The sequence below is a fragment of the Myotis brandtii genome, unplaced genomic scaffold (genome assembly GCF_000412655.1).
Source record: "Myotis brandtii unplaced genomic scaffold, ASM41265v1 scaffold486, whole genome shotgun sequence".
Classification (NCBI taxonomy): Eukaryota; Metazoa; Chordata; class Mammalia; order Chiroptera; family Vespertilionidae; genus Myotis; species Myotis brandtii.
Genome location: NW_005368569.1, coordinates 1,221,067 through 1,235,078, shown reverse-complemented (window position 1 = coordinate 1,235,078; position 14,012 = coordinate 1,221,067). Strand labels below are relative to the sequence as shown.

The following is a 14,012-nucleotide window of genomic DNA, read 5'->3' as shown; positions in this document are numbered from 1 at the left end:
AAGCATGATTTGTAATTTTAAAAAGTATAGTTACAGAGCAAACTATTATAGATACATTTTTAAATAGCTTGGCTGCAACCACCCAGGCTCCATCCATCTGTAAGCTTCTGGAGAGCTTGATGCTTTTAATAGGATCAGGACGACACAATCCCAGAACAAGTAATGACACTTGAAAAAACCTGCTGTCAATCAAAAATATTCTTAAAGATATACTGAGAGGTATTGAGGGTGAATAAAGGATAACATGACAGAGAAAACATGGCTACTCAATGTGTCTTTTATATTTCTCCTCTTATCAAAGACGTGGATGGAAAGAGCAAGCCTGGGGAAAGTACAAACTCATGCAGGAGGCAGCAATCGATGTTTCAGTGTTTTGCTCTCACTTTGATGTTTCTCTCTCCCTCCCTCTAAAAAAAATTTTTTTTTTTAATTTCTGAATTTCAGACATTCTAATAGGTGTGTAGTTTTAATAAATAAATTTTAAATTGCATTTTTAATTAATCTAATAACTAACTTAATGACTATTGATATCATGAATTGTAGTAATTGATTTAGAACAGCGGTTCTCAACCTGCGGGTCGCGACCCCTTTGGGGGTCGAACGACCCTTTCACAGGAGTCGCCTAAGACCATTGGAAAACACATATATAATTACATATTGTTTTTGTGATTAATCACTATGCTTTAATTATCTTCAATTTGTAACAATGAAAATACATCCTGCATATCAGATATTTACGTTACGATTCATAACAGTAGCAAAATTACAGTTATGAAGTAGCAATGAAAATAATTTTATGATTAGGGGTCACCATAACATGAGGAACTGTATTAAAGGGTCGCGGCATTAGGAAGGTTGAGAACCACTGATTTAGAATGTTGAAGCAACCTTACTTTCCTGGGATTAAACCCTCTTGGTCATGATGTATTGTCCTTTTTTTTTTTTTTTTGAGAGGGAGAGAGAGAGAAACATCAGTGATGGGAGAGCATCATTGATCAGCTATCTCCTGCAAGCCCTTTACTGGGGATTGAGCCCCAAACCTGGACATGTGCCCTTGACTGGAATCGAATCTGGCACCCTTCAGTCCGCAGGCCGATACTCTATCCACTGAGCCAAACCAGCTAGGGTGATGTATTGTCTTTTTAACACATTGCTGGATTTAGTTTGCTAATATTTTGTTGGGGGATTTTGTGCCTATGCTCATGAGTTCTACAGTTCAGTGTCATTTTGTGCTCTTCCCAAATCTTACTAATAGCTGTCTGCTCCATTTCATTCCCTCCAACAGACCTTCCTTATCTTTTACTTGATATCCTAATTGGTTTTCTATGTCTAGTGTCTCCTAAACTCTATTCCACCTACATCAAATTAAGAAATTCAAAGGTTCTCATTGCTTACTGTATTAGTCAGGGTCCAGACGGGAAACAGCCAGCACATTCAAAGGGTTAATTGAAAATCCTTTAATGAAGGGATTATTTACAATGGTGTGAGTTGTGAGGAAAACCTACGAGAACTGGTGGAGCACCACAGGGACTGGCTACAGCTGGTAGAGTCACTACCCCAGGCATGATGAGGGAAGGGAGAAATTACTGGACTTATCTCTCAACGCTATGCCTGTGGGAGAGGAATACTGTGACCTTGGTCAAAGAACACATCCCCTATCAGAAGCACATCCTGGTAGGGAGAGAGCCCGAGAATAAATACCTTGACCTTTTTTCTTGCTCCTGATCTCTTCCTGGTGCTTCCCATTGGCTGAATCAGGTGGAAACCAGAAGGCCTGGAGCCCAGGTGATGTAGTCCTTAGAGATTAGCATTCTGACTCCTGAGAGACAGAGCAGGGCAGAGAGGGATTTGGTGGGGAAGGTTAGGCAGACCAAGAGTACAGAGCACACCCACCAATCAAAGTCTAAACTCCTTAGATTAGCAGTTGTTGCCACCAGCTCTGGCTTCTACTCCCTTTCTGACTTGTTGCACATTAGGACTGTGTCTTTTCATCTTTTCCTCTCCCAAAGCCTCTCGGGTAGGCCCTCAGTAAAGGCATGCTGTATGAACATGTCAATGTTGGTCTGAGTGGTGGGGCTGAGGCAGGCAGTTGCCAAGCCAGACAACAGAATGAACTTTTCCCTCTCACACTCATCACTAAGAATGAAGGAGTTGTTTCACACATACAAGCCTCTGTTTTTACAGAGGTTCAGAGAAGCTAAATAATCTGCCCAGGGTTTTACAGCTGGTTGTGGCAGGTCTGGCACACACAGCTATCAATGTAAGAACGTCCAAACCTGTAGAGAATTTTAATAAAATTTTACTTGAGCCAAACAGGATATGCCTGAAAGCAAGAGTTCAACAGACTGAGAAAAATTGCTTTCAGAGAATAGTAGTTTGTAGCTTCTCTTATGCATTTGTAATTAAGGAGGGAAGGTAAGGAAGATTACATGAAAGTAGTAAAAAACAAGGCAGGGATTGGAATAGAGGATAGGTAACTCAATTATGTGCTCCCGTGAGGGTGGTTACTTTGAAAGACAGGAATTTCAAAGGTGTATTAACCTAGATGCACAGAAACAATGGACAAGCCTTGCTTAAGGTAAAAATACGCCTTTTACAAAAGAAGCTTTATGCATGGGGCATGAGTACCCACCATGACCTGCCTGGCTAGGAATCTATGATCAGATCATCCTGTGAGGTTGCTTTCTGTAGAGCCCTTTTTTGTCCACACAGCCAGCTGTGGAACCCTGGAAAAGTTACCCAGCCTCTCTGAGCTGTTTTCTCCATCTGTAAGAAAGGGTTGCATGGACTTAGAGATGTACTATGTATTACACTGAACACTGCCTGGCCTATTGCACTCAACTGCACATTAGCTCAGAATATTATCTTCATATTCCTACTCAGCTTTTGAAGGGGAGATATTTAAGTCAGTCATACATATATCTTTTTAAAAAAGATATATGTAGCCCAGCCAGTGTTGCTCAGTGGTTGAACATCGGCCCATAAACCAAGAGGTCACTGGTTCGATTCCCGGTCAGGGCACATGCCTGGGTTGCGGGCTCAGTCCTCAGTAGGGGGTGTGCAGGAGGCAGCCAGTTGATGTTTCTCTCTCATCGATGTTTCTATCTCTCTATCCCTCTTCCTCTCTCTAAAATCAATAAAAACATATTTAAAAAATAATAAGAGACTTTATGTAGTGATTTACTATGGGTCAGGTCCTGTTACAAATGCTTTACAAATATTAATCATTTCATCCTAACTCCCCTAAGGGGTAGATACAATTATTCCCATTTTACAGATGAGAAAACAGAGGCACAGAATGATTAAGAAATTTACCTGGGGGTTACCGGTCTTGAACCCAGGCAAGGTTAGCTGCAGATTCCATGCCTCTAATCTCTGTGCTGCCTTCCCCATAACCTATAGCCTTGTCAAAGTATGTATAGCCAGTCCTGTCAAGGCACTTTCCACCGTTTATTCTTTTATTTTATTATATATTGATTTCAGAGAGGAAGGGAGAGAGAGAGCTAGAAACATCAATGATGACAGAGCATCCTTGATCAACTGCCTTCTGCACGCCTCCCACTGGGGATCAAGCCCACAACCCGGGCATGTGCCCTGACCAGGAATGGAACCACAACCACTGACCCACAGCAGCTGGACTCCACCGTTCATTCTTGACCGGCATGGAAAGTAGGCCTGGGTTTATAGAGATCTTTGTAGGCACATAAAAGGTATATGCAAAGATATTAGGGGCAAGTAGAAGGGAAATGTTAGGGGTGAGAAAGGATAGTCACTGAAATAAATGAGGAAAACCAGCACTGCCTGCTTGAGCAGGAAATACCTAGTCATCCAGCCTGCCCAGCTTCATGCCACCTGGCTTCCTCAGTCCAGCTAATGCCCCTTTATGGATGTTGATAAAGCTGCCCTTTGAGTCAGTGTCAGTAAAACAGAGGTTATTAAAATTTATTTTAATCCACTTTGTTGTTTTAAGCCACAGATGCAAACGTAAACCGAAACATAACAAGAGCATGAAGGAATGCAGTGCTAGAGAGGAGGAAGTGTGCCCTGGACATGAATTTATAGAGGGGCCATGGATATCCTTGCTTATGGTGGCTGTGTCTTATTCCCCTGGCCCTTTTAGCTGGTAATTAATGACCCATAGAAATTAAGCAGAATCTCACTTATCTAGTACAACAAATTTGACACTCAAGTTCTCAGGATATCCATGACCTGTAAGTAACCAAAAAGAGCCTGTAAATGCAGAAAGTGACCAAAATTGATCGAGGGAGTCAGGACATGAAAATTTTAGAAGATTCTATGTGACTAACCTGTCTTTCTAATTAGAAGGGAGGCTGTAAGGGCAGGAAAATGATCAGCAAAAAGGAAGGAGGAGTGGCTGAGGCCACAGACATTCACCATCAGACAGAAAGAAAGATGGTTAAGATAAAACCCAATGGTGTAGTTCAGGGAGCAAGCCAAGCTGCACAGCCCTAGACAGTAGAGACCACAGGAGGCAGGAAGCTGAGAGGGGTCTGGAGTTAGAGGCAGCCCAAGTCATGCTTCTTTCAGTATTTCACACAGGCACAGGTGTCTTTCATGTAGGATCTAGTAGTACAGTGGGGCCTTGACTTATGAGTTTAATTCGTTCCAAGACCGAGCTGGTTAAGGAGCTCGTTAAGGAGCTCGTTAACTCAAATTACTCTATCAACTCAATGCAAAAAATCGGCCGAGAGACAGCTGGTATCTCAAAAAACTCGTTAGTCGGGACACTCGTAAATCAAGGCCCCACTGTATAGGATGCTGTACTAGGCTATACTGGTGAAACAACCCCTAACATAGACATGTACTTTGCACAGTACACTCGTATCTACCTTGAAAGTAAAAGAGATGCTGGGGGGACCCTTTTCCCCCTCCCCACATGGGAGTCCATTCTGTGGGACTCTTTCCCTCTCCCCATGTGGAAGTCTGTACTTGTTGTTCGAGAAATCTTCACCTTTGCTATACCACTTTCTGTCCGTGGATTCATTCTTCGATTCCGGTGGACAAAGAATCCGGGTTCCAGTCCAAAAATTCCATTTCAATTGGTACGTCAACCGGGGATTTCTCCGTAAGTCAGTCTACCCTCTTCACGTCAAATGGTCAGTGGCATCAACTCCTAAATCTGTCTCGAGTGAGCCTTGAATGCCAGCATAGGAGAAGAACAAAGCTGCATTGCCATTAACTAGATCACCAGATTTCTATTCATATGAGCCTCTAAAGGACCTGAAACTTCTCTTTCGAAGGGATCCTGAAGAGTCAGTAAGTACCAAATAAGTAACATACTCTGAAGCCCTAAAGCTACAACTGATCCTCCGCATGAAGCCACAGACGAAGGCTGAAGGCTGCTACAACCATCGTCCATGGACCCTTAGTAGCCCACTTCCAATGGGACCCTGACTGCCGCCCTCAAAGGACTACCCCTTTGCCAGCAGGAAGCAGACAGACAGATTGGCGTCCATTGTCTCCAATAGCAGTTGGGGTTTCCTAATCAGAGGGGGGACTGAAACAGGAATTTTTAGGGGTGAAAAAGACAGGTTTTAAGAAATTTTGGAAATTAAGGGGCCCATGGAGGAAGCACGGGGCTTCAGAGCAGCAGAAGGTATATTTCCATAGACTAGGGAAGCTGAAAAGCTGCAACAGGTACATTTCCATAGAATGAGGGAGCTGGGAACAGCAAAAGGTCTATCTTTACAAAATAAAGAGAAGGAAGCCCGTCATCCAGAAGGAGAAGAAGAAAGCCCAAAGGGAACAGGAAAACAATAAGGAAGGAGGGGGGTAGAGCCTCACATGTCCCATGTGAGGTTCCACCTTTGAGCCCAGGAGTTACTATAGTAACCAGTCTAAGGAAATAGTGACCAGTCAGAGGGTATATCAGGGCACCAGGATCTGCAGCCTTTATAAGCTACTAGAGGCCCGGTGCACAAAAATTTGTGCACTCGGGGGGGTCCCTCAGCCTGGCCTACGCCTTCTTGCCCTTTGGGACCCCTCGGGGGATGTCCACCGGCTGGCTTAGGCCCGCTTCCTGGGGGATTGGGCCCAAGCTGGCAGTCAGACATCCCTCTGGCAGCCCGTTAGCCCTTGGGGGATGTCCACTTACCAGCAGGGAGCAGACCTAAGCTGCAGTCGGACATCCTTAGTGCTGCTGAGGAGGCGGGAGAGGCTCCCGCCATCACCGCTGTGCTGGCAGCCATCAGCCTGGCTTGTGGCTGAGCAGAGGTCCCCCTGTGGGAGCGCACTGACCACCAAGGGACAGCTCCTGCATTGAGCATCTGCCCCCTGGTGGTCAGTGTGTGTCATAGTGACCAGTCATTCCCAGTCTTTCTGCTGTTAGGGTCAATTTGCATATTACCCTTTTATTATATAGGATAGGGCAAAGGAACTCAGTGGGACCCTTTCCCCCTCCCCACATGGGAGTCCATTCTTGGGACTCTTTCCCTCTCCCCATGTGGGAGTCTGTACTTGTTCTTCAATAAATCTTCACCTTTGCGATACCAAAAGAAAAAAGAAAAAAAAAAAGATGCTGGATCTGAAAATGAAATTAAGAAAAAAATTTCCATTTGCAGTAGCTTCAAACAATATTAAATGCTTAGAATAAATTTAACAAAAGTGTAATTTATACTCTGAAAACTATAAAACATTAAGAGAAATTAAAGAAGACCTAACTAGCCCTGACCAGTGTTACTCAGTGGGTTGAGCATCATCCTGTGCACAGAAAGGTCTCCGGTTGATTCCTGGTCAGGGCACATCAGCCAGGTTGCGGGTTCGAACCCCAGTTGGGGTGCATGTGAGAGACAACTGAACGATGTCTTTCTCTTTCTCTCTCCCTCTCCCTTACTCTCTCTCTAAAAAAATCAATAAAAACATATTTTTTAAAAAAGACAACCTGAATAAATGGAAAGACATCCTATGTTCATGGATCAGAAAATTCTATATTATTATGATAATTTTCCTCAAGTTGATCTATAGATTCATAGCAGTCTCTATCAAAATCCAGTATTGACAATCTGATTCTAAAATTCATAGGAAAATACAGGGGACCCAGAATAGCCAAAACAAGATTGAAAAAGAGCAAGGTTGGAAGACTCACACTGATTTCAGAACTTACTATAAAGCTAAAATAATTAATACAGGTGGTACTGGCATAAGGCTAGACATATAGATCAATGGAATAAAATGGAGAGTCCAAAATAAACCTATGTATTTATGGTCAACTGATTTTCAACAAAGGTGCCAAGGTCATTCCAGAGGAAAGAATCGTCTCTTCAGTAAATGGTGCTGGAACAACTGGATAACCACTTGCAAAAGAATAAAGTTGGGTCCCTGTATCTCCCAGTTCCTCCCTCCCTCATCCCTTGCTGCTGATTTGCTGTCTCCATGGATTTGCCTAATGTGAACATTTTGTATAAATGGAATCATATACTTCTGTGACTAGCTTCTTCACTTAGCATAATGTTTTCAAGGTTCATCCATATTGTAGTTTGTATCAGTACTCCCATTACTTTTTGTGGCTGAATAATACTACATTGTATGGATAATACCAAATTTTGTTTATCCTTTCAGCAGTTGATGGACAATTGGGTTGTTTCCACCTTTTGGCTATTACAAATAATTCTCCTGTGCTTGCTTCAGCAGCACATATACTAAAATTGGAACGATATAGAGAAGATTAGCATGGCCCCTGTGCAAGGATGACATGCAAATTCATGAAGCGTTCTATATTTTAAAATAATAATCTTATATAATAAAAGGATAATATGCAAATTGTCCCCTCTCCCGGGAGTTCCACTGGAGTTTGACCAGAAGGCGGGGCTGGCCCACCAACCGCCCAGGGCCCCTCCTGCTGGCCGGCCCAGCCCAATCAGCCCTGATCAGGGCGGACAGACCCCACCCATGCACAAATTCGTGCACCGGGCCTCTAGTAGTAGTAAAAATAATTCTCCTATGAACATTCTTTTCTTTTTTTAAAAAATATTTTTATTGATTCCAGAGAGGAAGGGAGAGGGAGAGAGAGATAGAAACATCAGTGATGAGAGAGAATCCTTGATTGGCTGCCTCCTGCACACCCCTCTACTGGGGATGGAGCCCACAACCTGGGCATGTGCCCTTGACCAGAATCGAACCCGGGACCCTCCAGTCCTCAGGGCAATGCTCTATCCACTGAGCTAAACTGGTTAGGGCTCCTATGAACATTCTTGTATGAGTTTTTGTGAGATGATATGGTGTTAATATGATCTGAAAGAATCTCAGTAAACAACTGTTCCCCACTAGGTATTTAATTCTCTTGGAAAGAAAAACACATCATCAGTAACTCTGAAGCCATTGTTGTCATTTTGAGTAACTGTACCCCCAACTTTTAACTGGTCTATAGCTAATAATTTCACACAGCATTCTTCTTACTGGGTTATCTAAGTATGTGTTTTAAAACTCATCTCTCTTGGAGATAATCCTTGAAAGTGACTGCACAAAGCTAGACTTATCTTGAGATTTATGGGTCATGCCGGGACTTGTAAGTCATTCTGAGTCCAATGGGAAGTTACTGAAAGGATTAAAAAGACAGGGAGTGATATGATCCCATTTGCATTTTAGAAAGATCTCGTTGCAATATGAGGAATGGATAAAGGAAGGAAATGATGGAAGCCAGAGAGATTAAGTAGAAGGTTGTTGTAGTCATTCAGGTGAGTGGTGCGAGGGGCTAGACTAAGCATAGTGACAGAAAGGATGACAAAGAAGGCGTGGATTTAAGAGATAACACAGAGTCCTAACTGGTTTGGCTCAGTGGATAGAGCGTCGGCCTGCCGACTGAAAGGTCCCAGGTTCGATTCTGGTCAAGGGCATAGTGGGGGGTGTGCAGGAGGCAGCTGACTGATGTTTCTCTCTATCCCTCTCCCTTCCTCTCTGTAAAAAATCAATAAAATATATATATATTTTTAAAAAGATAACAAAGAGCTAGGATTAACCAGACTTGATGTTGAGTTGCCTGTACTGGTAAGGAAATAGAGAAGTTGCAGATGCTGGCGCTAGCTTTCTGGGTTGACGATGATAACATTCCATGAGACAGAGAATATGGGAAGAAATTATCGGAGGGAAGGTTTATGATAATTTCCTGAGTCTGGCTCAGTGGTTGAGCGTTGCCCTATGAACCAGGAGGTCATGGTTGATTCCCAGTCAGGGCACATGCCCAGGTTTCAGGCTTGATGCCCAATATGGAGGTGCAAAAGGCAGCTGATCAATGATTCCCTCTCATCATTGATACTTCTATCTCTCTCCTCTCTTCCTCTCTGAAATCAGTAAAAATATATTAAAAATAGAATAACTATGTGTTCTGAGTTAAGATGCTAAGTTTTCTGTGTATTTTACCACAAAACGAAACATAAAGACAATAAAAATAATGGTGACATGGCTCATCCTGCAGTTTGATTCAGTGGGTCTGGGACCAGTGGCCCTAATACACAGCCAGAGTGGGGCCCGCTGGTGTAGCTGGGGGAAGGGTGCCCTATGGGGAAACCTGATACCCTGAGCACACCTAAATCTCATCTTCAAAGCAGACTTCAAAGCAGTTTTGTTCTGTTTCATTTTATAACTCTTGTGTTCAGAAGGACAAATAAGTAAACATATCCATTGTAGAAAATTTGGCAATGTTTAAAAAACAAAAATCACCCTGAATCCCATCAGCCTGAGTAATCATTATGAAATTCAGGTGTATTCCGGTCCTTCTACTGTTATGTGTAATATGTTTAGAGATACGTTATAGATATCCTTGAATATTTTCATATATATATATATAATGCTTTAAACAAAAACAAAATTGATGTCATACTGCACACAATGTTTTGTTTTCCCACTTTTTAAGGAATATATGATGATGTCTTTCAGGTTATTGAGGGCCTGTAGTGTTATTTGTCAAACGCATTACTGCACTGGCCAGTGTTCCCCCCAATGGTTAGAGCATCATCCCAAACAATGAAGGGCCACGGGTTCGATTTCCGGTCAAGGGCACATATCTGGGTTGTGGGTTTGATCCTCATCGGGCCGGGGACCCATGCAGGAGGCAACCAGTTTATGTGTCTTTCACATCAATCTTTTTCTCTCTCCCTCCCTCCCTCCCTGCTTCCCTTCCACTCTCTCAAAGCAATAGAGCTGCTAGTTGCTCGCTCAGTGGTTAGAGCCTCAGCCTGTGGACCAGAGGGTCATGGGTTCGAGTCCTAGTCAAGAGCACGTACCTCAATTACAGGTTCCCCAGCCCCAGTGGGGACACTTGTGGGAGACAGCCAATCCATGTGTCTGTCTCATGTCGATGTTCCTCTCTGTCTCCCATTCTCTCTAGAAATCAATGGAAAAATATGTCCTTGGGTGAAGATTAACAAAAAAAAAACACACCAAAAAACTGCATTACTGTTATTGAACATCTAGATGGTTTCCCAATTTTTCACTACCATAGTCAGTGTTGGTGTGAATATCTGTATACAAAAAATATCATCTCAGGTAGTATTTATGCATTCATTGGTTAACTCTTACATGTGCCCGCATCAGGGGTAAAACCTCCAATCTTGGCGTATCTGGACGATGCTCAGCCAACTGAGCTAGCCAGCAAGGGCTGCTACCATAAACTTTTTAAAAATTATAATCTCTATAGCTCTTAGGTAGTTCTTTTTCATCTTTTACTGGTTTTTGTTTCCCACTCTTCATGAACTTTTACCATTAGGCCCTGAAAGTATAATGTGTTGACCAGAGTCACACAGGAAATTAAGTAACAGAATAGGGATTTGAACCCAGCTTTGCTCATATTTTTATTTTCCCCTCTTCCAGGAGATGGATTTTGCTAATATCCTTCAGTCTCCCTGCGAGAAGCTTATGCAGCTTTTCATTTCGGAGGAGTGTTTCCTTTGTGCTTTTGAGAACTTTTTGCTTCCGAATAAGCCAGAGAGCCTCAACTGAGTGTGCCCTTCACTAATAGCCAGTGTACTCTTGCTGTTCCAGGAGCCATGTTTGACCAGGACTGTGGGATGGTCGTCTTCATGTTGGAGGCTCTTGTGAGGAGATGAGTTGGTGAACAGAGAATCCGGCATGAAGATGCTCCCAGGAGTGGGCGTGTTTGGGACTGGCAGCTCCGCCCGGGTTCTGGTCCCACTGCTGAGGGCAGAAGGGTTCACCGTGGAGGCACTGTGGGGGAAGACTGAGGAGGAGGCGAAACAGCTTGCAGAGGAGATGAACATCACCTTCTACACCAGCCAGACGGACGATGTCTTACTGCACCAAGACGTGGACCTGGTGTGCATCAATATCCCCCCTCCGCTCACCCGGCAAATATCTGTGAAGGCTCTAGGTACGGACGGGCAGACAGGCAGATTGTGCTTCCCTCTGGGTGATCCTTTCTGGGCTTGAGTCTGCAGGGGCTGGTACTCTGGGGCAGTGCTCTAATGCTGGGGAAGACAGCCTTGCCCACCTCCCGTAAGTAAATCTCTGAGAAGAAATCAAGCCAATGCCTCAAGAGTTGGCTTGTCACAGGGACGAGAGAGTATTACATTTCAGGCAATGTGAAAAGTTTCTCTCTATGACGTCAGAGTTCAAAGACCTGGGCACTGGGTAATTGACAGATTTGTTCTTCCATTTCTGTGCCATGCATCACCACAGAAAGGGAGGGGAGGGTGTGTAGCGAGGCTGCCACTTCCAATGTTTTGTTAGGCCTTGACTAGTTTGAGCACACACCCTTCCTGCCAGACTTGGCAATCTTGTATGCCCGAGGGCAGGAAGGCGCTCCACAGCACTGGGCTGCCCCGACAGGATCCGTGGGACAGCCTGCTCACATCTCTGTTCCCTCGGGAAGCAGTTGGCTCAGCAACCTCCTGCCCCTGGCTGGGCGTAGCTTGCTAAGCCATTTTCCTACAGTTCCTGTTAGGCTTCTTTCCTGTCAACTAGAAAAACTCTTCTCTTTGTCTTATATAAGCCAGAATCTACTTTAATAGGAAAACAAATCAGTAAACATTCATCCAGCGGTTTTTCAAATATATATATTTCTATTGATTTCAGAGAGGAAGGGAGAGAGAGAAAGAGTTAGAAACTTCAATGATGAGAGAGAATCATTAATTGGCTGCCTCCTGCATGCCCCACACGGAATCAAGCCCGCAACCCGGGCATGTGCCCTGACCAGGAATTGAACCATGAACTCCTGGTTCATAGGTCGATGGCCAACCACTGAGCCACGCCGGCCAGGCCATACACAATTTTTTAAATGCCTTCTGTGTGCCAGGCACTGTCCTGATATTATTCTGGACATTCAAAGTGGGGTTGGTTCAGAGAGCTCTCCTTACCTTCAGATTTCACAGCCCAATTGAAGAGCCTAGAAATAACGCACATTACAAGATAAATGAGAAAAGACAAATAATAATTCAGATAGCATATAATTAATTGACAGAATATTATAATTTGATAGGAACCAAGTGTTTCTCGAATGCAGTCGAAGGTCCCTGTGTCTTGGCTGACCACCACACCTTCTGGCCACTACCATGGTGAAGGGTCCAAGGCTCTGTTTTTTTGTTTTTTTGTTTATTCCTTGTTCTCAGGTTAGAGGGTGTTTGTCACTTTTGGCCCATTGGGTAGGGAAGGATAAATGTTCATTGAATGAGCAAGAACATGAGTCTGTCTAGTTGTTGATTTGAGGCATGTAAGTTTTGACCAAAAATTATAGGTGGCTGGCTTTCTTTTCCAAAGAGCTCTCTCTCTCTCTCTCTGAGGATGTATGTAACATTGGAGCTGTTCATTGGCTCTAATTCTTAGGAAAGCAGATAATGAATGGCTCCCAGATTGAGTTAAAAGTAGACCTAAGCCAACACTTTTTTTTTTTAATATATTTTATTGATTTTTTACAGAGGAAGGGAGAGAGATAGAGAGCTAGAAACATCGATGAGAGAGAAACATCGATCAGCTGCCTCCTGCACATCTCCCACCGGGGATGTGCCCGCAACCAAGGCACATGCCCTTGACCGGAATCGAACCTGGGACCCTTCAGTCCGCAGGCCGACGCTCTATCCACTGAGCCAAACCGGCTTTGGCGTAAGCCAACACTTTAACAGAGGGCTGTTTCAAGGGAATTGAGCTACCATGGCCACTTGACTTTTTGCCATCCTTTGTGGCATGAATGCAGGTTGGTGAGGCCAGGTATGTCAAGAGGTGGAGTTCTAGAGACTTCTTGAATTTTAGGGTCCCCACAGAAAACCTTTCCAAGCTCTGTAGGAAGAAAGGTAAAATCCCAGGATTCTTTGGCCACAAGGCTGCTATTTTCAGGTTCCTGGTATGGGAAAAGGCTGACTTTGGGCCATTTAATATAAACAGGAATGTACAGGAAGTACAGGAATGATCGGAAACTTCTAGAATCTTGTGTCCCAGCCCTTGGTGAAGCAGGGTCATTAGGCTTCTCTCCATGTCTCTGTTGTCAGGAAGAAGTGTGAATGAGTGTCCTTGGTGGTACATGATCCCAGGCGTTGGTGGGCCTGGGAGAGCCCATGTCCCTCAGGCATTGCCCACTCAGGCCCCAAAGGAATCACTAAGACTGTTGTGAAAGCAAATGCTTTCCCTTTTTTTTTTTTAGTGAGAATTCTGACTTCACTTTAACATATATGGAAGAGGCCAGAAGAACTCCTCTAGTTTTCCCAAAGGACGGTGTAGTTATATGAACTGCTGTACGCAGAACACCAAACTGACCATGACATCAAACCCCATTTCTGGTCCTATTTCTGTCCCTCTCAATCTCTGTGGGCCACTGTGAAATGAGGGTAAAATAGGGGCATCATTCAGCCTGTCCAGCATGTATATGACTTCCTGCAAATGCTGACCAAGAAAGACACTGGCATCACATTACAAGGGGAAGTCAGGTCTCCTGTACAGTGTATTTAAAGGTCCTTAGAGCCAGTATCCCAAAAGACCCTCACTGCCATTCCACCTAACTGTGTGCCCCCATGTAGGAATCTATCTATCTATCTATATATATATGTGTGTGT

At 43.9% G+C, this 14,012-nt stretch overlaps 1 protein-coding gene across 1 annotated transcript in view; it reads left to right on the top strand.

Annotated features, from left to right (window-relative positions):
• Positions 1 to 10,960: 10,960 nt before the first annotated feature.
• The window catches only part of GFOD2 (glucose-fructose oxidoreductase domain containing 2), a 13,374-nt gene continuing 10,322 nt past the window's right edge, over positions 10,961 to 14,012 (top strand). Inside the window, exon 1 of the mRNA XM_005876410.2 lies at positions 10,961 to 11,341. Within this exon, the coding sequence (XP_005876472.1) occupies positions 11,083 to 11,341 (259 nt within the window). The 5' untranslated portion in view covers positions 10,961 to 11,082. The remainder of the gene's footprint in view (positions 11,342 to 14,012) is intronic.